Source organism: Spermophilus citellus (assembly GCF_964194105.1).
Source record: "Spermophilus citellus genome assembly, chromosome: 12".
Lineage (NCBI taxonomy): Eukaryota > Metazoa > Chordata > Mammalia > Rodentia > Sciuridae > Spermophilus > Spermophilus citellus.
Genome location: NC_138198.1, coordinates 58702664 through 58727229, shown reverse-complemented (window position 1 = coordinate 58727229; position 24566 = coordinate 58702664). Strand labels below are relative to the sequence as shown.

Sequence of the window (24566 nt, the reverse complement as noted above, 5' to 3'; positions counted from 1 at the left end):
TCATTTGCTTAATTGAGGAATGAGGATGCTGTTGACCTTAGAAGTGAGTGGAGCCAGTGAAGCCTATAGGAGAAAGCAGAATTATCACTGGGATTCCAACAGAGGATAAACATCCTCAGAGAGTTAAGTATTTAGTCCCCTTCCTACAATGAGTGTTGCTGGGTTTATTGGAGCACTATGTTAAGAAAGGACAACACTGGTTGAAATTACTCTGGAACCCACAGGCAGAGGGCAACCTGCCCAGTTATTTTGGTGTCCTTTCAGAAGCAAGCGGAATCTTGCACATGGCATAGTTTCCCTTTCTGTAATATACCATTTTTTTTCACTGAGTCAAACTTACCAGACTCTTAAGACTTTGTGTTTTGATAGTGGAAACATGTATTTCTTTTTTAAAACAAATAGGGGTTTTTTAACAAAAAAAGCAAATACTGGGAAAAAGAACACCCTTTATATACTGTCTGAAAGCCAAGCAGTTCTTGCAACAGATGTTTGTTGTATTCACTTTGGGGAGGTGTAGTTACCACAGTTTTCCAGAATTTATTCATATCTACTATTTTTCACTATAGAAAACACACTAGAAAAATCCATAATTATGCCAAGTGGCCCCTTGATACATTAGGGGAAAATCTGGCCTGGTTTAAATGATAAAGCTATAAAATGAAAAATCTTAAGGGTAAATAGGTTGACTTTTTGTTGTATTGAGTTGTAATTGTATCTAATTTTTTTTATAACTCCCATAGGAGAGCATACTTCAGTTCTGAAGTTATTTAATAGATCAAGAGGATTTTATGAGAAGTTAAGTTGATATAGCAGCCAATAAATGTAATCCTATTTTCCTTCTGCATAGTTGCTGATTGTGATTCTTTTACCTCCTGTCTTTTTAAAGTCTTATTTTCATTTTATTGGGTATTAGCATGTCATATAAAATGACACATTTTGTTTGCTAAAAATATGATTATTTCTTTCAAGCTATCTCATCTGATTTGATGTTTATCCATCTCTTTCATCTAAAAGTATCTAAGTTTTTCAGAAATACTACCCCATAAGTCCCGAGTTGTTAAATATATTCTATTAAACCAAATATTAGTTGAAAGATATGGTAACGGTGTAGCATATTCTGGAAGCAGAGTTATATACCACTGATGATATTGGTTCCTTGGCTCCTTAATTATAGCATAGGAAAATCCTGCATCTAAATTAGAGTGTCGATAAAGTTAAAACTTGTGATCAGGCAATTTCTCAGTTTTCATGCAGTTGTAATTCAGTTTGTTGTTATGTGCATAGAAGTTGTTGTTTTACTTGGAAATAATAGAATGTAAACGTGAGAAGAGTATTTGCAAGTATTTCTGTAATAATGCAAACATTACTGATTTTTTAGACCTTGTTTTGTTTTAGTTATAAGTGTTGAGATTTTTTTTTGAACAATGCATTCAATATTCAGTGTATCATGAATAGTTTGTGTTCATTTTCTAATTTGTATATATCTTCTGGAAGAAAGTACTAGTACATTTATGGCAGTTAGCTATCACTTTTAATTATAATTTTTCCACATAATGTATTTTATTCTTCTTAATGTGTGTCACCAAATAATAAATCTCTAGTTTAAAACTTTTATATTTATATTGCTTGACAAGTGACCAGTTGTTTTTTGGTAGCTCTGTGAAGTAACAAATATCTTCTTTGATTTTACTTATCAATTCATTTATTAGAAAATGCAACACACTTACAGAATCACATAAAATACTTAGCTTGATTTAATATCACTTTTTGTATATGGAGAGAAATGTGTGTGTGTTTGTAAAATAGTCATTGGGAAGTAAGGGTCATATACTTTAAATCTTAAGAGTTTTCCAAGTATTTTGACCTGCCCCTTGGCAGCATTTTAGAACCCTGATTTAATTTCACATACAGTATGTACATACCTATGGTGTGATCATTCTGAAAACTCCCTTATGGGACATATACTTATTTTAAAACAATATAAAAAGTACAAGTTATTTGTTGTCCTTTCCATACAGATGTCCTCCACACTGTTAGTTAAATCCTGGGGAAACAAGAGGGTTTCGAAGTCAGTCTTCCACTGAAAAGATGACTATCTTTTGAAAATGTTTACTAACCTTTAAGAAAAGCTGAATTAGCAATCATTTCATTAGTTACAAAAATGTCAATGTTCTAAGTGTATTTTAAAAAGTGATTTAAAAGCTGAGAGTATTAGAACAGCCAGAATATTTTGCTTATTATATATTCATTCGAGTTTTTTTTTCTGTTCATATACATTTTTTTTGAGAAATTAATTTGATTACTTGATTTCCTTAATTTTACACATATCCACCTTGATCTCAACATTCTTCCCTCTGTACATCTGTGTTTCTTACGTCCACTAGGTAACATGATGAGAATGTGCTATGGCCACTGAAAACCAGTAAATGTCCCACTAACAAGTATGTAACAAAATAAAGGTCCATTTTATTATATACTTAGATGAGGTCACCAAGAAATGCGTTTCAAAACATGACAGTGCATGCTCCAAAAAGAATTCTTTGTGTTTCATTATAAAACCTCCATTCCTTTCCACTCTCCTCCTGTTCAGTATGTTCAGGACATCATTGTATGTAAATGTGGAAATTTTTGAACCTGCTTTCTGAGTCTTATTTATTTTCTTAGTATGTATGTATGTATGTATGTATGTATTTATTTATTTATTTACAGATGTTTTCATTGTCCTCTTCTCCCTCTTCGGACTCTGCAGTACTTCTCTCCCCTTTCTAGTAGTTTACATCTTCAGATTTGCCCCTTCCTTCCTGTTTCTCAACACATACCAGAAAAACAAACTTCCTACTTTACCTGGTACCCATATTAAAGACTACTATTTTCTAATACTTTCTGGAATCAGATGGAACTCCACATATCTTAAACATTAATGTGCTTCATAATTGGATTCCTTTTTCTTTTCTCACTCACGCCTAGCTACCACCCACTGTTCCTAATTCCCTGAGAAAACCACCTCAAGATTGTGTCACATCCTGAATGCCTGTGGCACAGTTAGGTGGCCCCTTCTGATTTCCCTTGGCATCCTAGGCTTGTCCAAATCATACTATTAAATTTAATTGCCTGTTAACTTTTCTGACTACCCCTTAAGATTGTAAGCTCCTTGAAGGACAGGAATTACGACTTGTTTATGTCTCTTTACTCGATATATGTTGTTTGCAGGAATAACTCCTTCTGGGTCTTATCATGCATAGTTTCCTACTGGCCTTATGCCATCGACTTTATCCAGATTTCTGTCTCCTGTCTTCACTCAGTCTAACTCAACTGTTTCAGTCCTTGAATATAAACATTTTTCATTTTCTTCCTGATATTTGAATATTGCTCAGGAATAACATCGTCCACAAATCCTCACCATTCTGACCATGTGATTAGTTCACAAAAGTTTTGATCTGTTAATTGTCATATTTACAAATATTTGTCTTATGTATTTTTATGTACTTATATTTGTGTGTATCCACTAGTGTTCATGTGTAAGAATATAGTTAGTTATTATTTTCCTCATAAAATTCCTTATAGAAAGTGGCAGGTCATCTTGACCAAGTATTTTTTCAATGCTTTTTTTTTTTAATAGTTACTCATTTTAACTGTATAGAGTTTATTTCATTTGCTAGTATTGCAAACTGTCTTTTACTGTTTATTCTCATGTGGAGAGTACTACATAATAAGCTCTATGGGAATATAGTTGATGGCTTTAAAGAAATGAATTCAATTTAATAAAAACAAATGGAGCCTTTAAGATTATGTGTTACATTAATGAACTTGGATATTAAAAATTCTCATACTTAAAATTTTTTGTGTACATGTTTTTATATTTTATAAAGAATCATAACTATTCAAGGTAGAGACTACTTTTACTGAGCAATATGATTTGGCTCATTTCGAGTCTTCTTGAAGCAATATGGATTTAAGTGGTAAGTGTTCAATGTTATTCTTTACATCTTCATTTCAACTCTATATTTATAAAAAATTAGTATTTTATGATTTATAAAGGTAATGAATGATTCAACAAAGGTAATGAATGATTTTGAGGCAGAAGTATACAGTAGTGCTATCTTTTGTTTTGGGGGATCTTTAATTCCTTTTATTAACTATGTTTTTCATTTGCTAAAGCAAATTCAGTTATACATTCCATAGCTTACAAAGTTAATAAAACATTTGTTGAGTTAAATTAATTTGAAAATAGACACATAGTTAATGTCAGTAAGGTGCTTTGAAGATAAAAAGCACAATAAGCGTTAGTTATTATCATTATGATAATTATTATCATTATTATTATTACATAGTGTCTGCTTAAAAATACCCTTAGTTGCTCTGGAATGGCTGAGCCTAATGAGAGGGGTTAATCTACTGGATTTTATCCAGAGTCAGGATTTGAGACATAATACACTAAAGATTTTTTTTTCAATAGATCAAGAGTTAAGTTTTTATTATTTCTCCTAAAAATTCAAATAAACTTCGTTTTGACTCTATAATGCAGAAGTGTTGGAACTTATTTTGAATAGTTTGAAAGCTTTTTTCTATAATCTCTAAAAGGATGTCTATAGGTTTTAAAGGGTTCTGAAAACATAGGCATTGATTTCTATTCAAAGACCTTTACCTCTTAGTTTACTATTTCTGAATTGTATAGAGCTCAAAATTAGAATTCTTATTTATTGAAAATACTAGGCCATAATTATAGGAACAAAATATAAAAGCTTAATTATTATAAAAATAAGTAATTCTATCTTTGGAAAGTTATAAAATAACTATAACTAACTGTATAAATTAACCCCAAATAAGAATATCTTAAGGAGAATTTTTAGAGGACTTAAGGATTTAGCAAAATTTCTTACAAAATAACTGCCCGGATTGGCCTTAGAAGTGACAAAGATGAAGGAAATATTGAAACATTTTAACAGACATGTATGAAAGTCAGCTGTCCTCCCAGCCTCATAATCAGTAAGGCATTAGTGACATGTCTGAAGAAGACATTCCCTAATATTATTGCAAATTAAGTAATAAAAGACCTCAAGAGAATGAAAAGAGAAAAGGTGCCTGGAGCCAATGAATTACAATTGACAACCTAAAGGCAGTTGAAGAACCAATTGCTAGAGTGATTGCAAAGCTATTCATAATGTGCAGCAGACAGAGCACACCAGAAAGCTGGAACAATGCCTTCAGTTCAGCAATATTGCTTCAAAAGAATGGAAAGAGGGGAACGGGAAGAGCCACTGACCCTGAGACCAATTTCCAGGCAGCTGCACAAACTATATACTGTAATTAAAGGTTTTGACCAGTAATCACAGCAAAGCCAGACTACAGAAAGTCTGGGGAAGCAGTAGGGTTTATAATGAGGCAGGCATCCTTAACCTAAAGCATGGAAAAAGCAGGTAAGAAAACCAGTGCATTTCTGGCAGTGACTTTGAAAAGGCTCTACTGTGTTAACACCGATATGAAAATCACATATTTTTTGGCCTTCTTCCTTTAAGAACAAAAACATGGAATGAAAAATATCTGCTTTCATCTTTTGAGATGAATAGAATACTCTGATACTTGGAAATGGACACTTTCGTCTTGCCATTTTATTTATTTTCTCTACCTATGAATTATTTGTGCCTTTGATGAAAACAATGAACTCGACATGTGCAGTGGTAAAAACAGCAGACTCAATGTGGCTTAGAAGCAACTACTCTGCAGTATATGTTGGCTCTGATAGGAAGGAACTAATCTATACCTGAATAATTTGCCTATAGAACCTCCCCATTTAGTTTACTAGAATCTTCTATCTCTTGTTCTTTTTCTTTCTTTAGTAATAGCTCTTTATGTAGAATTATATTATTTAGCCACACTCTATTATTTATACATTCACATAACTATCTTGAGTATTTTTATTTGGAGAAAATTGTTATCTACTGGTTTCAAATGAAATTAGGATTTAGACTTTCAATATCAGTGAGAAGGTGTTCTACAAGGTTCTTGTGAAGAAAAATAGCATCTTATTTTCGAGGTACCACATGGTTTTCTCCTGACTGGGCCTATTTTGGTCATTGCTGTGTTTTTAATATCACACTAATAGTGAAGTTGAGAATTACTTTTATACTAAAAATTTTAAAATCTAGATTTGTATGCATATAAATCTTTTACACACACACACAATTTATAAGTTTTCTACTCAGCTGCAGCTGGGAAGAGTTAAGTAGAGTTTCATTTTGTTATATGTAGGCTTACAAATAAAATAACAACAGCAACAAAATTCAGGAAAGTCCAGGTGTCTGGATTCAGTTGTGCTGAGCAGGGTATATAGATCATATTTAGCTCATGCCACACCTGAAATAAGATGATGAGGTTTTTAAAAGAATGCTCTATGAAGAATGTTTAGATAGTAAATAGCTTCATAAAATAACTGGAATCATTTTCATAAATGACTTAAATCAAGTGAGCCTCTGGGAGGGAGTTTCTATGTATGAACAGTGAAAAAATCTGGAGGTTGCATAGAAGAATATAATTGTAACATGTAGGATTTTATAAAATATTTGTTTTTATACCATGGTTATGACTAATAACTTGTCAAGCCAAAACAAGTCTTTATTGAAAGGGGCCAGAGTGGAAAGTCTGGGTAACTTGTATACAGTTTAGACATGGAGAACAAAGAAATAATGAAATGAGAATAAGAGCTTGACCAGGGAATCCTTAGAGAACAGCTGTTGAAGAGTTACAATTGTTGACTCTGCTATAGAAGAAAGGTACTCTCTCATCATGTTTTAGCATAGTGCATTGAAGAGAAGATTGAATAATTAGATGGATCCTGAAAAATTGGCCTCAGAAAGAGCTTGATATAGAGGTATAAATTATATACACTTATACACATTTATTGCTGTTATGATTATTATGCAGAAGCAAATAATTATACCCCAGGCATTGAGTTTTAAAAACATTAAAACACGGATTCCTAAAAAAGAGGACGTTTTTCTTGTCATATATAAAGATTGATATTTTAATCAATACTGCAATAGTTTCATTTAAAGTGGTACTTGTGAATTTTTTGGAAAGTTGTTTATTTGAATTATTTAAGTGTGTAAGCATGTTTCTTGCATGTTTTGGTCAATAAAACAATGGGTACCAATTTCTCATCTTTTTATATTAACTGATGTTTTTCTTTAGTTAAAGTTGGGCATCCTTCTGGTGCACCCCCCCTTAATTAAGTCTGGCTTTGTCAACGACTTTATATTAATGTCATTTCTTAAATGAGGAAGGGAAAACAGGTAAAGCATGAGGTCACCAGATTGCTTGCCTGTTATTGTTCATGGAAGTCTGAGTATCTCAGCTATGTCTTTTATAGTTTTCCAGAATCTGTTTGTTTTCTTTTCATATTATTGAGGTTTTTTTGACTGAACTGATTCTCTGTGCTAGGAAAATGCAGTTTTTCTTTAATGATTGTGAATTTTGTAATGCCCCTTTAATTATTTAGAACATGAGTCCTAGCAATTTAGATGCAGAAAGTAGAGTATTTCATTGAATTTATACTAAATCCATGTAAGGTCATAGACGTTGCGTTTTGGTAAAACCATTGGTATGAATTTGTAATTTTAAAGTTTTGTCTGTTAGAAATGGAATACAAAAATCCTAATTCTTTTTGTTACTTTTTCTTGTTTGGATTTTAGTAAGATTTTGCCATATAATTCTTTAGCCATAGTAATGCTGAACTGGAAAATATACTGTAAAAAAAGTTAGGGCCATGTTTTTTAAGATGTTGAAGAGTTTACGTTCATTAGAATTATATTTAGAATAATAGCTCTTCTACTGATTTTGTTTACAAATATGTATAAGTTTGTAAAGAATCATAGTTGAGATCATTTGATCCTTTCTTCATCAATTAAAATTGTATGACTGACATCTTCTAGAAAATGTATATCATTTTTGTTTGAATTTCCATAGAACATTATACAACCTAAAAATCCATTAAATTCTGTTTTAATTAACAATCTGAATGATGAATAAAACCACATGGTACAATTTTAAGTAGGACCAAAGAGTATACAGTTAAAAGTAGTTCTCCTTTCTGCTTATGTGCCCTGCTCAGCTTTAATTTACAGCTCTTACCTTATTGCAAGACTTTGAATGTCAAAAGGTTAAAATACCAATTTAATGAATTTTGCTTAACAACATAATGAAGTATGGACTATATATTAATTAATGTAATTATCCTAAAGATAGTATTTCTAAGATACTTTCAGTAAGATAATCCATTCAAGAAAATAGTTTTAATAAAACTATTAAAACTTGTTACCGTGGTTTGAGTTCTAAGCAGTTTATTGTCACTTGAGGGGAAGGAGCTTAGAGGAACCATATACTCAAAAATCACAAGAAAGATTCATCTGTGATCATATTAAAGTATGCATCAAAGTAGTCATACTTTATTTAATTTTGAAACATTTCAAACAGATACTGAAAATAATATAACAAACACACCTGTCCATCCATCACCCTGATTTAGTAAATGTTGACATTTAGTGTGTTTCAGATCTTTTGTTTAGAGAAATAAATCATAAATGATGCATTTAAAACCCCTTCCCCTGTCTTTTTCACATCCTCACTCCTTCAAAAGCAAGTAATACTTGAGTGTGGTGGTGCACACCTGTAATCCCAGCTACTCAGGAGGCTGAGGCAGGAAGATCACAAGTTGCAAGCCAGCTGAGCAACATAGCAAGACCCTTTCTCAAAATAAAATACTAACAAAAAGGCCTGGGGATATAGCTCAGTGGTAGAATGCTTGCCTATCATGCCTGAGACTCTGTATTCAATGCCCATTATTGCCAAACATAAGAGGCAGCTGATGTATATCTTTATTGATAAACATTTTAGTTTGTTACTACATATTCATGTGTCTCTAAATGATACACAAAAATGGTTTATGTGATAATATTTACATAAGCAGAGTCTTATAGAATATATTTTAATGTACTTTTTTTCATTGTCTTTTTGAGATTATCTGTGTGATATTTATATATCTTATTCATCGATTTTCATTGATATATTGTGTTCTAGGGCATGATTTTGGCTTACTTTTATGTGTTTATTCAGTTACTGATAGTTTCAGTTGTCTCTGGATCTTTGTGATTGTAAACAAAGCAGTTGATGAATATTGTCGCACATGTTTATATGTATATACATGCAAGCGTTTCCCAAGTATACAGGTAAAATTGAAGTGTGGTGTTTTTTGGTTTTTTTTTTTTTTTTTTTTTTTTGGTACCAGGGATGCTTAACCTCTGAGCCCCATCCCCTGCCTTTGTAAAATTTTATTTAGAGACAGAGTCTCACTTAGTTGCTTAGTGCCTTGCAATTGCTGAGGCTGGCTTTGAACTCTTGAGATTTTCCTGTCTCAGCCTCCCAATCCACTGGGATTATAGGCGTGCGCCACTGTGCCCTGCTACTTGCTGGACATTTAACTTGGCACTTTGAATTTGGAGATGACAAACATTAAAACTCTGAGGTCAGACAGTCTAGATTTAAATCCTTCTTACTATTGACCTGCTGAGTAATATTGGGCAAAAATTGTTTCCTCAGCTGTAAATAGAGAGAGTACTGGAACCTGCTTCATGGGAGGGGTGAGCATTAAGTGGGGACTTGGCCCATGGAGTCCTCTATCAGCATTGTTCCTGTCCTTTACCCTCCCAGCAGGGTCGCTGTGAGGATTAAATGGGCTAATGTTTGATGAGGCCCTTCTAACAGAGCCTGAGACAGTAAAGGCCAAGCAAATGCTTGTTAAATTCCCCCAAAGTAAAGCAGGACAAAAAGCAATAATGCAAGTTATGCACAATATGTTCATATACTTTTTTAAATATATTTTACATATTTATACAAACATGGAGTATATCTCATACTTTTGAGAGTGTTTAAATAATACATTCCAAATACAATGAAGAATATAATTCAACAGAAGGAAAAAGCAATGAAGGCCTTATACAACCTTTATAACTTGTTAGATCAAATTATAAGTAATTAATTTACTTTCATTCACAATATATGACACTCTTGTCAAAAACTTTTTTTTCATTACTGAGTGGTTAAATGTACTTTTATGAAGAAATCAGGAAAATTGGATCTTTTTGTGGTTTGCTCCTGTGGAATTTGATATTCCATCTTTAAGATGTTCCAGATATATATATATATTGCCTTAAGTTTTAATGTGTCAGTTTGCAGTACTTTACATTAGGATTGTCTTTTTTAAAAAGTACAAAAGCAGCACTACAGAGTGCAAAACTTTGATAAGCATAAAAATGAGGGATGTGATGAAGAGGTATGGCCCTATCTGCAGGTTTCTGTGGGCTCCCGAAGCCCAGGGATCTGCTCTTTCTACATAGCATGTCACTTGTGTGTTCTCGTGATGTGATTGACAGCCTTGTTGTTGTCCCTCTTTGAAGGTGCAAGAGGTTACTGAGATGATTTTAGAGTGTATGTCACACCAAGCCTTTCAGATTTAAATAGAATCTTCTCAAGCATTAAAGGTGGATTACTTTGTATTACTTTTATTGCTTTTCAAGTGGTTTTTTTTGGAAATATTTAAGAGCTCTCCTAAAAACTGGATTTCCTGGAGTGTGTTTTCTTTGGGGGAAATTTTAAGGATTCCTTGTAGACTTTTCCAAAAGTCTAAAGTTTAACAACCAACAGGACCTGATTGAAACAAATTACTTAGTTACAAAATGAAAACAGAGCATAAGAGAAGGAAACCCCATCGTATCTCTATATTCAGACCTGTGTGTGTTTTTAACAAAAACGAGGGTGTGCTTTTTTTCCCCCTTCATTCTCAGTTTCTTTTGATCATTGATCTGGGTGACCCCATGCTCAGGGTTTTTTTTCTTCATTTGACATGGACAGATTTTTGAAGTATAGCTCTCCTTTGGGAACCCTGGGCAGTTCCACTTGACTAACCTGTGATCTAATGAGCAGTAATGCTGGGTTACAGTGGCCATTTTGTGTGCTTTGGGGGAGGATGGCTAGACAGAGAGCGGGAGAAAGGCATGTCTGCAGAGAAAAGAGAGGCTGGGTGATCGAACAGTGTGAAAAAGACTTGTTAGCCCACATTAGTGTGCCTGATTTACTTCACAACAGGTCAGGAAAGGCCAACAGCAGGGTTGTTAAATTGCAAAGTTGAAAATCCTTGTATTAGAAAGCTTTCAAATCTCTGAAAGCTATTAATCCCAAAGTTGGTTTTAACTCACCTTTGAATTGCAGCAAACAGAAGCACATCCAACTTTCTTCAGTCTTGCATATATTTATGAAATAATTATGCGACCCTAGGTTCTTTTTTTTTTTTTTTATTGCTACAAGTTTTAAGCATCTTGTCATGCTTGGCCTGTTTTGCAGCCAGCTTGGATGTGAAAGAGAAGCCAAACTGAACAAGGTTATCATACTTTTCATGCCCTGTGTTTGACCCTTAATGAGGTGTCCATCCTTTCTCTTTGGAAATGATGTAGCAGTGTGTTTGTGAATTCAAATCCTCATAACTGGAGATTTGTCCTTCTGCATCCACACTGGTGCGTGTGTGTGTGTGTGTGTGTGTGTGTGTGTACTTATTTGTGTCTTCCTTATAGAGTATAATCAAAATGTTAATTGATAAAATAAAATTAGCTTTTAAAGTCCTTCTTCTCTTTGCCTCAGGCTTAGCATATCTTACATCTTATTGTTATTTCCACCTTTTAGGTGAAAGAGAATCGATAATTTACCAAAAGATAACCAAGTTTCTGAAGCTTGTCACGAACCTAGAAGTGACCTTGAATTTAAAATTTTTCTTCTTGCATATTCAAAAGGACTTTGGAGTTAATATACTACAAAATTTTCTACAGTTCTTGATTACAGTACTCTTATTACAATACTACTTTTATTTGATTACCATTTTTGTAAGAATAACCAATAAAAGCCATTTTCCTGTGGAAGTGCCAACTTCTTCATTTTATTTAATGTATGTGTTTATATATATGTAAAATGTAAAGCTTTGTGTTTGAGATAAAAATGGAAGCCAAAACAAATGGTAGTGTTATTGACTAATTGTGACAGACATTAGCTCAAGCTTCATAGGTAGTCCTTGAGGAGGGCTATTATGAAATGTGTGCTGGTGAATGTGCTTTCTTTGTGCCATAGTGATGCCCAGAGATGGACTGGCCTGTTCTTAACATTGTTTCAGGTGCTATGGAGAATTTAATTTAGTGGGATAAAGATACAATCTGTAAACCTTATGTAGTGACCAGTATATGAAGACTAATCTATAGAAACAGGCTTACTTGTTGCTAGGGTTGTAGCTCAGAGCACTTGCCTAGCATGCCTGAAGCACTGGGTTTGATCCTCAGCACCACATAAAAATAAATAAAGTATTGTGTCCATCTACAACTTAAAAAAAAAAAAAAAGGAAACCAGTTTACTTGTTGGTAGGCCTGTTTATATTCAGCTTTCAAAAAGGGCTTTTCCAAAGATGTAAAATACCTTGATTCAGAATTTTAAGCATATTTTAGTGTTTTAAAATTCGTACTAGTTATTTAACAAAAAGTTGTGGTGGTTCTGTTGACTTTTTTTGCACACTTACCATATGCCATGCACTGTGAAAGGAAGCATAAAGACAAATTGGAGGGTTTCTTCTTAATTCACCCACCTGGAACAGATAATTACCACATAGTATGTAAGAGCCATTGTAAATAAGTTAAGAATGCTATGGGAACACAGAGGACAGGCTGGAATTAATATGAACTAGCACATAGAGTGGAAAGTATGTTTCACATACATTATATTGGATCATTTTCTCCACTGTCCTGGGAAGTACGGTGTTATCTCCTTATCTGTTTTTATAAATGGAGAACCCAAGAGCCACAGAAATGAAGTAATGAATTATGCAAGATCCAGCTAGTGACCTAAACTCAAGTCTTTGGATTTCAAATCATATGCTTTTTTCACTTCATCACAGCAACCTCCTGACAGTAAATTATGCACACATTTTATTAATTTTATTTTAAAAATATAATTTAATTTCTTTTTGTACTTTGAAGACTTCAATCAAGTAATTTTCTCTTTGGATGTTTCTTGCTCCTTGGACAGGCTCCAGCAGCCAATTTGCAGACAGGCCTTTTTTTTTTTTTTTTTTTTTTTTTTTTTTTTTAAATGAGCTCAGTTGAAATGAGAGTAATATATTGTAGAAACTAAGCCAAGTGTGTTTTTATATATTTGTGAAATGGAGTGGCTTTTGTGTTCCAGCACTTGGGGAAGAAAGCCTACTGATTTGATCATAACTTACTGTCCTGTCCTCTGTCTTTGTTTTTAGAAATAACACAGGGCTGCAATGGAGAGCTAATGGCACCTAAAGCCATTTCTGTAAACACCCAGCTTCCTCCCTACACTTTCCTAGCTGTAACCAGCTCTAGAAGTTCTCAGACTCCCTCACTCAAGTGTTTACTCACTCATCAATTTAAGAAATGAGAGAAGGGAAAGGAAAAGTAGGAATGGGATCTCTGAGGACAGAGGAAACAACTTAAGAAAAAGCATAGAGACAAAACAATGTGCCATATTTTGGTAATTGGCAGCCATTCTAAAAATAACTACAGATTTTCTAGATGTTAAACCTTCCAGTGCTTAAACGGGAAACAACCAGAGCAGAGTTAAAAAAGCAGCCCTTGCAGTGGATAATAGTTCCCTTTCAGAGCACATCTTATTGAATACTCTCTACCATCGAGGTAACATGTGACAAAGGGAAGACAGTCTGGGGTTGTAGAGCTGCTCTCCTGACCTCAGAGTGGCAATGGATTCCTAAATTCTTCTCCCAGGCTTAAAGAATGCTTCACTTCAGACCTGCTGAAAGACAGAGGCATCAGAAAATATTTAACTCTCAAAAAATTTTATACTGTTGTCTTCTTTCAGTCTTGTATTTGCAATCCATCTCTATTTCAGAAATAGTTGATTCTTTTTAAGAAGGCTGATCTACCTTTTATCAAGGCAGCAAATGTTCCTTGCACAAGGATCTTTGTTTTGATTATTGATGTATGTATATGTGCCTAGAGTAGCTCCTTACACTTAGTAGGGCTCAGTAAATACTTGTCAGATAAACAGATTCATTCAGTGCCTATGATGAGCCAAACAGTGTTCTATGTCCTGCGTAAAGAATTGTTAGCCATCCAGACCACATTTTTGTCATTATGTAGCACTCCGAATGGTCGTTTTCATGCTTCATATGTAGAAATGGGTACAGTGGACCATTTAATGATGGTAATGAATTATTAATATGATATTTCTAAAAATTCTTTCACTATTTTACTAGAGTATTTCATAGAAAATGTTGATAGTTATTCAAAGTCTCTACGTGCATTTTATACCCTTTTTTTAAACTATTGTTATTTATCTTGTAGTCACTGTGTCATTGTTTTCATGCAATATTGGCTCTTAGTTGGGAATTTTCATATTTTATTCTTGAATTAAAAATCCTTACTAGTGCCAGTTTAAAACATAAACTGTGTATTTCTGGCAAAATTTGATTAGTAGAATGGTTCTTTTTTTCCTCTATACCTTAAGAAGTAGAAGTACATTTAGTGTATTGGGAAAATGTGGCAACTTTTAAGGCAATCTCAGGAAAAACCTAGACCTAGTCTAGTCTTAGAAGTCAGAAATTTGGTGAATATCAAGATGAACTGGTATGACATTTGAAAAGCAGGTGGTAAATGTCAAAAAATGTATCTACCGGCCCAGTATGGCAGATATGCATGAAGCCTGGGGAACCACTGTGTCTCTGGGGTAATCATCAGAAATGCCTTTCATCTGTTCCCCTCAGCATTTCACTGTCCAAACCCTGGGTAGAAACCTTCACTCTGAGACCACACTGAAAACATCTGTGCTTCAGGATGTGGATTTTAAAGACTGTGTATATGTGTGTGCATATCCATATAAATTATATTTAAAATCCGTTTTTATAGCAGACTCTTTATATTCATCAGGATACATTACAAACTTTCCATCAATAGTGAAGTCACTTAAATATGGTATAATATTGATATTTATGAGAGGGAAGAGCAAGTTAAAGGCATTTTCGCACATTTTCCAGAGATCACACTTTCTGGCTCTCTTTTTTATAGTGCTGGAGATTGAGTCCAGGGGAGCTACATCCTCAGCCCTTTTTGCTTTTTGTTTTGAGACATGGTCTCATTGACTTGCTAAGCTAGCTTCGAACTTGTGGTCCTTCTGCCTCAGGCTCCTCAATATCTGGGCTCCCAGGTGTGCGCTGTCACCCAGCCAGGGATTACTTTCTTACTTAAGAAGTGTGATGAGCTATGTCAGTCTTTGGATGGGCAGCAGATGTGTAAGAAGCACAGTTTTACTGGAGACCTTCCCTCATACCTTCTGCCTTGAGAATCAGAACATTCACTTAAATCATAGCTTTTTATTTTAGAGAAAGATAGCAGGTGAGTAGAGGGTTGGGGCCACATGCTGCCCAAGTTTTCTCAGTTCATGTCAGTCAGATTTTGGTACCTGATTTGGTCTCTGAGTGGCCCCATCAGGATCCAGAGAACACCCTGGCCCAGGCATTTGGTTCAGTGCCAGGATGTCTCTTAGGTGTGAGTTGAGCTGTAGAGAATTCACCTTAAAACAGTAAACTCCCTAGATAAGTTCTCTGAGCAATCTGCGTTCAACAATAGACAGACACTATTCGCAGTGATTACCAAGAATTCAAGTATGTGTTCTTTTCAGCAGTCAGGAGCTGCATCTTTAACATCAAAGGGTGGCCTTGTGTCTGTCACTCATCCTTTATGAATACTTCCTTTATGTGTCTGCTTGTAAATGTGCCCATGATATATGTGTATCTGTTGTGGGATGAAACTCTGAAGCAATAAGACATTTTAAAGGCTACACCAAAAGTATACGAATGCTGTCTTCTGCTGATCACAGAGACTTAAAATTCATCATAGCAAGGCACTGTGGCACACACCTGTAATCCCAGTGGTTTCAAAGGTTGGGGCAGGAGAATCGTGAGTTTGAGGCCTCAGTCTCAGCAATGTAGTGAGAGCCTGTCTTGAAAGAAAAACAAAATTTGTTTTAAAAAGAGCAAGGAATGGAGCAATGTAGCTCATTGGTTGAGTGCCCTTTGTTTCAATCCCTAGTACTGGGTGGTGGTAGTGGAGGGTCCATTATAAAAAATAGACAATATCAAATAATGGATGCATCAAAATTCATTATATATTATATATTATACTATAGGGAAAAGTGACGTAAGGTGAAAGGGTAAATATGGATCTTATTTTTCTATTTAAAATGTGTCAGTTTGAAAATTCATGTAAGATTTTGTAGAATAAAGATTGGCCTAACAAACCTCTGGATTGGTGTTAAGTCTAAGATTAGGGTCAGATACCTCTGAAATCCAGTCGATTAACAGGGAGGACAGCCTGGGAAGCTACTTTTTTTTTTGTTTTTAAAGTTTCAGCAGTCTGTCCACGAGCCACATGTAAGTCCTCTGTCACCTGAGGACTGAAGGGCAGAAGACCTGGAGTTTCTGAAGGTGAACGCTTTAAGGAATAATGCAGGGATAAAAGGGTTGATAGATCCTACATCCAAAATGAACTCCAGAAACTCTCTGCTTATTTCAGCAATTTCTCCCTTCTCTATTAAAATGGTCACCTGAGTTCTGGCATACAAGAAAACCTCTAGATCTTTTTTGTTTTAAAAAAGTTGTGTTGTTGTTATTGTTGTTGTTTGTTTTGTTTGTTTTGCAGTGCTGGGAATTGAACCCAGGACCTTACACATGCTAGGTAAATGCTGTACCACTGAGGCATAGCCCAAGCCCTTTGGTTAATTTTTAAATAGATTACTGTATATTTCATGCATGGTCACCCGTTTCATTATGAATTTGTCTAAAACTATGAATATGTGTGTAACATCCATCCATTTATTCTCTTATTTAATATGTATCTGTTGAGCACCTACTTACCTAGTCCTGGTAAATAAAATTTACTGTTTTGAACCAATCATCTTCATCAATGAAGGTACTGACGAGAATATGCCAAGAATTCTAAAGCCAAACGTCAAAAAGAATTCCAAAACTATTTTGGATATCACGTAGAGTAAGAGTAAGTATTTAGTATAAAGCTTTATAGGGAAACTACTTTTGTACATGTAGTTAAGGGTTCTGACATAAACATGTATAGATTCCATATCTTTTTTTTTTTTTTTTTTTTTTTTAAGTTTCAGCAGTCTGTCCACGAGCCACATGTAAGTAGCTAGAGGCAGGGGAGGGAGAGGAATGTGCGGCAATGTGTCTGACTTGGGATGTCTCGTTTTCCAGAATCCCTGCCAAGGGCTGGCAAGCCCCAAAAGGCAGAGGCTGGCACCATTCCCTGCCACTCTCCGCCCTCCATGGCATACCCCATCAGATGCCTGTTCTAGGCATGACCTAGATTCCCTAGCTGGGACCAGTAGAGCCCATTGTACTTTTTTTTTTCTTTTTTGTGTTTCCTCATCTCTTCATCTCAAGTTTTGCTCAGCTATTATAGAAATACTCCAAAGTCCTGTGCCAAAATGTGTCTGCCCTTCTTCTCCATGGCACAAGCCCAACTGTCAGTTGACAGGTGGGCACACCACCTGGGGAACAGTTAGCTTCCCATACCAGATGGAGTTTCACTGGTCCAGGAGAAGGCCCACAACTGGGTTGCTGGAACAGATGCTCTGCAGACAGTCTCTGGATTTGTTTTCCTCGTCCTGCCAGTGCCCTACCTTGTCTCTCTGCATATGGGGAGATAAGTGGAGCTCTCTAGTGTTATAGATTTCCAGGCTCAGGGTCTCTCTCCTGACGTCATTTTTGAGTAACAACATCCAGCCCTTCAAAACCCCAGAAATAAAGTTTCTCTGAAAAGAGAGATGTGTGTGACTATGAAATTTGAATAGCGACCTTAGAAAACATAGGTTATGAAAACATTTGGATTAGCTTTTGCCAGAAGGTTGTTTGGCTGGTCTTAGAAGTGTTGACACTTTAATGGGCTTTTTTCGCCTCTCAATAGCACAATTTGGATTCAAATCTATTTACGGTAGATGGTCATACATTAAAGAAGTACCTTTCAGATTTCCAGTGTGGAAGAAAAAAAAATTTCCCCCGTGGTCTGATACATGTTCTTGTTTTACTGCAAATAATTGGAGAAATGTGAAAGTGGATTCCTCTGATTTCCAACCTAGTGGTTAAAAATTTTAGAGGAAATTTAATCTAGTGAAATTCTTGTTTTCAAATAAGAAAATACCAGTGTTTTCAGTCATGCTTTTCAGCCATAAAACATCTGCATTTTGAAAAATACTTCATTGGTTTTAGTGAAAGGAGTCTAATCTCAGCCCCAAGGGGACTGTCTTGTTATAGCCTCTTGCAGTTGTATTGCACATATGTGTTGCAGCAACAGTGTTTGCAGCAATATATTTTTTCTTCTCTTCTTACATTTCCCCCTTAATTTCTCTTTTTGTGGTGCTGGGAATTGGACCCAGGGCCTCACACATACTTGGCAAATGCTCTATCATTAAGCCACATCCCCCTCTCTGCAGCAGTATTTTCTTAATCAAAACAGGGTTCCATTGCACTTATTTTATTTTCTCAGCATTTTAAGAAATTTATAATTATCTTCTTTTCTGCCCCTTTCTTTTTCTTCCCTGCCTCCACTTCCTTCTTTCCAGTAGAAAAAAATAAAAACTATAAGTTATATGGACTACATATTAAAGAATATTATTAAAATGAATACCAGTGTCCCCACCACATTAAGAAATAGAACACCACTAGTGCCTTATAAATCTTATAAATCTGTGCCTGCCATTCACGTATATCCTGCTACCTCCCCAGCCAGAAGTAACCACTGTCCTAAATTTTGTGTTGCCTATTCTTTTGCTTTGTTTAATTCAGCCACCCTAAGTGTGCTTCTCCAAATCGTGTATTAAAACAATTGTTCCATATTTTGAACTTCATAAGTTGAGAATCATATTGAATGTATTCTGTGATTTTCTATTTTTGTTCATGATCTTTTCAGGATTCATTCATGTTCATCTCTGAGGCTGTGATTTATTGTTCCTCTTTGCTGTATGATATTCTGTTAAATGAGTGCATTAGGATTTATCTATCCTTCTACTGTTGATAGGGTTTGGGTTTTTTTTCCGTTGTTGGTTTGCTACAAATACTGCTGCTATGAGCATTTTTAAAAAGTGTATCTTACATTTTAAATAGACCTCACACAACCATTTCCCAATGATCTGTGTACCTAAAATGGAAAGAGTTACAGGGCACATGCATAGTCAACCTTACTAGACACTGTCAAGAAGTTTTCCAGAATGGGTAAATCTTTTCTTTTGTCTACATCTTTGTTAATATATAGTATTATCTGACTTTTAAATGTTACCAGCCTTTATGTGTAATGTGACAATTTATGACTGATAGTTTCTATTAAATACAATAAATTTACATTTGTATATTGATTTTTATAGCAAGCAAACTTATTAAACCATTAATCCTCATCATTTATATATTCTATATTTTTAGCAAGTATTAATTTCATTAGAAAATGGAAGCTTCATTCTTTCCATGTCTTCTTTCTTTTTCTTATCTTTTGTTATGACTTATCTGTGAGGTGTCCCCCCAAAGCTCCTGCGTTTATGCATGAGGTGAAATGATTGGATTATGAGAGCTGTGTCCTTATTGATCCATACTAGTTTGAATGGACTAACTGGTGACTGTAGGCAGGTGGGTCTGGCGGTGTCCCCTGGAAGGGTCATCTTCCCTGTGCCCTTCCTTCCTTTCTCTGCTTCCAGGGCTGCCTTAGGGTAGTCCTCCCCAGCTCTTCCACCATGATGATTCTTATCTTGAGCCCAGAGCAATGGAGTTGGCCAGCCATGGACCTAATCTCTGAAAATGTGTATCAAAATTAAATTTCCCTCCTTTAAGTTGTTCTTATCAGGTATTTGGTCACAGCTATAACAAGCTAGCACATCTTCCTACAGTGACTATTATCTCCAGGACAACTTTGAAAGATACCATTGGTGTCAGCAAGAATTCCTGTTTCCTTCTGGCTTGTAAAAAGGAGTGTGTGCTTTAAGCATTTTTCCTTTAAGAATGATGTTTGCTGTGGGCTATTTACTTCATTATTTAGATAAATGTTTTTAATCTGGTGATGGATGAACTACATTTTTGTAAAAGATGTTCTTTTCTTTTGTGAAATGGATTTTATTATGAATGCATGTAGAAATTTATCACAATTTTTTCTATAATTATTGGGAAGATTATATGATTTTTTTCCCTATTAGTAGTAGCCTATTAATGTGATAAATTTATTACCTAGTATTTAATCATCCTTACATAGGAGCAGATGTGATGGCTACAGAAAAAAAATGCCAGAAGTTCTCTACCCTTAATTAACATACAGTTAACATACAGAAATGTTAATAGATGCCACAAGGATAGATTTTAATTATTTGCTACGTTGCTGGAACTTTAAGTTGTGGGCTATAGTTGCCCAAACAAACTTCTTGGAGAAGGTGCTGGAGCTGAAACTAATGAATGGCCATTTATTTCTTTATGACATTTTTGTAACATTAATTTGCTTTATCAAATTACCTACCTTCATTAGTCATATGAGGTCATAGTCCTTATGACTATTGTTTCCAATAGGTGTATTATGTTTTATCTGAGTGAAACTCCCTTTAGGACCTACTCTGTTCTGGGCAATTATTTTGCCACTAACCATATTGTAGGTCATTAGTCCTATACTTGCCCCTGCTGCTGTAGACTTAGCTTCCAAAACATTTGGAGGTTTTGTTGTTTTTTTTCTCCTCGATAAGCCATTTAATTCTTAAAGCAGATGGAAAAGAAGACTATTTAAGAATAATTTTATTCAATAAATATTCATAGGCCACCTATAATATTAAAGGTACTCTGCTAGGCTCCCATATAAATGATCATACAAGCCCCAAATCATACAACTGTGCTGCACAGTTGTCCCTGGACATAAACTGATGCGAATCCTCCTTTATCTTTGTTGGGGAATGGTTTTTGCCTTGGTGGTGGAGCAGTGTTCCTCCAACTTTGAGCATGTTGAGAAAACCACTTTCAAGCTGGGCAATAGAGCAGAGATTGGAAGAGACAGGTTTTCAGTGGCCAAATAGACTTTTAAAAAATTTTTGCTTAAGTGTGTGCACATATCTTTGTTTTGTTTCTTTCATTTAGTTCTGCAGGTTTTTCTTTTACATCCTCTGCTCCACATTATCTACCATTTTATTTCCATGTTGCTACCCCAGTTTTAACAATCCCACATGACCTCTTCAGCCAATGCTGCTTCCTTCACATTAATTTACCTTGATTTATTTATATCCTTGTCCTAACGATTCCCCAATTATAGAATTAATTATTTACTTCTCTTGGTCTTTTCATGTTTTGCTCATTACCTCTATTTCTTCTTTATCATCTTCCCATGTACTTTCTGGGAACCATCATGTTAGTTGGCATAGGATCTTGCCATCTTAGCAGGAAAATTTTAGTGGATGTATCATATTTCTGTGGCTGTATAATCAGTTAATAAATACCCTGACCAAACACAGTGTCATAATTATACTTATTAATATTTTGAGTCATTTTTTTCATCTCTGTTATCTGCAGTGTTTCTGGCTTCTTCCATTGTTGCCTTTGTTGAAAGTGATAAATGCCAACAGACACAAGGCACATATTTGTATTTTAGCAGACTGAAATACTTGTGGTAAATATAGTTGTGGCCTAGTACCTCTGCCATTCCTTGTAGCTGTCCAAACCAGAGGTGCTACTTCTTAAAAGTGGGGAATTTGAAGAATCCAACCATAGCATGCTTTTGGTTGTTGCTGTTAAGGAGATCTGGTACTACGAATTGCTAAAGTAGCATAATATCATGGCTTAGTTAGAAACCAGCCCATGTTCTGAGCAGCATCATCTCTAAGTTACATGACTGAATTTTGAAACACCTTACTGTTTCTGCCTACCCAATGAAATGAAAATAGTCTATTAATCTAACTTGACCAAAGTTTTAAAAGAAAATCATGAGAACCATGAAAATTATTTGGCTATAAAGTATGTGTTAACTTTGCATACATAAATTCCTTTTCTCTCCCAGTTGCTTCATTTTTTGTCTTATTATTTTCAAGTCATTAAGTCAACTACCTATAGGAACTTGATTCCGGTTTTTGTGAAAAACAAACCCGAAGTTCAAAAAATGGAAGGCCAAATTCTTAGTACTTATGGCTAGTTGCCTTACTTTTATTTAACCCATTCTGATTTATTTGTTCCTAACTTAGTGGACCAGTTTGTATTGGGGGGGGGGGGCTAATTAGCAAGCATATTTCATACAGAATTGATTATGATCAATAGTGGTAAGTAAAGTTCAATATTTTTTGACCACACCCCCACTACTGCTGTCCCAAAAGGTCCTAAAATACAATGTAGTCACAGCCATAAAACAGTATTTTAAGAAACCTCTGCAACTGAAAACCTGATGAAATTCACATCTTATAAATGGCCATTTAAGCTATTACAAAATACTTGTACCTTATTTTTGCTTAATAGCCCTTCCACTGCCTGTATGTTTTGAAGGATTCTTTCAGATCATGAAACACCTCCCTAGAGCTTCTGTGACCAAGTAACACTATTTGCATTTATAAAATTTTAGAATGAATGAGCAATTAGAGGGATTTTGAAAAAAATTGTAACTTCTAAAGTGTTAATCTGTCAAAGTATTCATTGGACTTGACCCAGATTTGTTGAAGTGTTCGGAAGATACATTTAGGTATGATGTACCACATCTTGGGACCCTTGGTAAGTACAGTTATTTGTAGTCTGCCTTTCCTGATATCCATCAACTCCTTGTCTTTTCTTCAAAGTTATGGTTACTACCACTGACATTGACCATTCTAGTTGTCAAATCTTTTAAATCAATGCTAATCAAACTTTTTATAGTGTGGTGAAGAACCCATTCTCTGCCCCCTCCTCAATTCGTCATCTACCAATATTTTGTTCAATCTATGTGTTCAATGAGATAAACCAGCAATCACATATTTGAGAGTTACAGTCATGTCAAATTGCTGCATAAACTTAAGAGCTTATTCTCAATTTCTATATTTATTAGGTCCCAGATTACAGTTTAAATAGCACTGCTCTAAACTATATCAAGGGCTAAGGAAATGAGATAAACAGGTGTAACATTAAGGAATAATAGATAAAGTAAACAGAATGATGAGACCACTTAAATATTGTCAAATAAAACCTAAGATTGGCCAGCAATGGTGGCACACATTCCTTTGATCCCATCATCCCAGGAGGCTGAGGTAGGAGGATCACTAGTTCAAGGCCATCCTGGGCGAATTATTGAAACCCTGTCTCAAAATGAAAGAATGAATGAATAAATGGTGGGGATGTAGCTCAGGAGTAGGGTGCCCCTGGGTTCAATCCCCAGTAACACTAACACACACAAACACACACACACACACACACACACACAGATTGTTCTGTGAAATGGTGTTGTTTTCATCCTCAGTAGTTTCCTAAGCACTCTAAAGATCACAGGGTTAAAACAATTTATACTCTTATTGTTGTTTCCCTATTCTACCATAAATAGATAAGGTAGAAGTGTCATTTCAGTTCATCCAACGTGAGTGAATTCACTGCTGGCCCAAGTGTATTACCCAAGTTATAAATATATATATTCTGTAATTTCAATGAGCTGATTTCTCAGCTTTCATGTTTTTTATTAAAATCTGTATATACGTACACTCAGATATTAGCCAAAGTAATAATATCTGAACCATAAAACAGCCTCACTAAGGATTCATAAATATGACCTCTCCCACCCAGTCGTTTTCATATCATGTTTGTCCCTTTAGCAGCTTCCAAGATGATGTTTTCAACTCCCATTACACCCTAAGAATTTGCTTGGATGAGTGAAATCAGTTGCAGTCCTCTTTGCCAGAACATGGTGCCACACCCTTGGAAGGTAGGCAATGTTGTCTTCATATGTTTGCAGAATTACTGAGCATTAGCACTTTGTCCTCCAGAGAGTCCCCAACCCTACCCCCTCCACTTACAGTACACTGATGCCCTAGATAGATCAGCTCTGGAGAGGGAGTGGCAATGTGAGGGCAGTCCACAACTTTGTACATGCAGGGGTCACAGAAACCATCGTAATCTTGTAGTGTCTCCCAGGAGGATGTGGAGGGGCAATGTTGAAGCAGAAGGATGGGCAGAGTGATTTTTCTTTCTGTTGTACTTTTTCCCTCAAAAAAAAAAAATCACATAGATAGACCACTGTAAGTTACAGGCTCTGGATCTTTTCCGAAGAAAGACTACACCACTGTGGTGGCCCCAAAACTATCCTACTCCTCCACCCCTTTGGGAGTCTCCAGATCTCTAAGATTAGATGAGCCCAAGAAGAGTCTGACCCCACCCAATCATTCTATCAGCAACCATCTGTGCAGTGAGACTCTGCTCCCATTCTGAAGTATGTGGTGTCCTGACAGGCTGCCTTGGCCCCTTGTGAGTTTGC

General features: G+C 35.3%; 1 protein-coding gene across 3 annotated transcripts in view; it reads left to right on the top strand.

Moving 5' to 3' along the window:
- The window catches only part of LOC308631880 (ADP-ribosylation factor-like protein 15), a 194964-nt gene extending 171027 nt beyond the window's left edge, over window positions 1-23937 (top strand). Inside the window, exon 5 of one of the 3 annotated variants that reach the window (XM_081263422.1) lies at window positions 23908-23937. In XM_081263422.1, the coding sequence (XP_081119548.1) occupies window positions 23908-23922 (15 nt within the window). In that variant the 3' untranslated portion in view covers window positions 23923-23937. Of the gene's footprint in view, window positions 1-2709; window positions 3693-11727; window positions 11919-23907 lie in introns of those variants that run through there. The other 2 variants (XM_081263421.1, XM_081263420.1) reach the window with 2 other exon arrangements.
- Window positions 23938-24566: the final 629 nt, after the last annotated feature.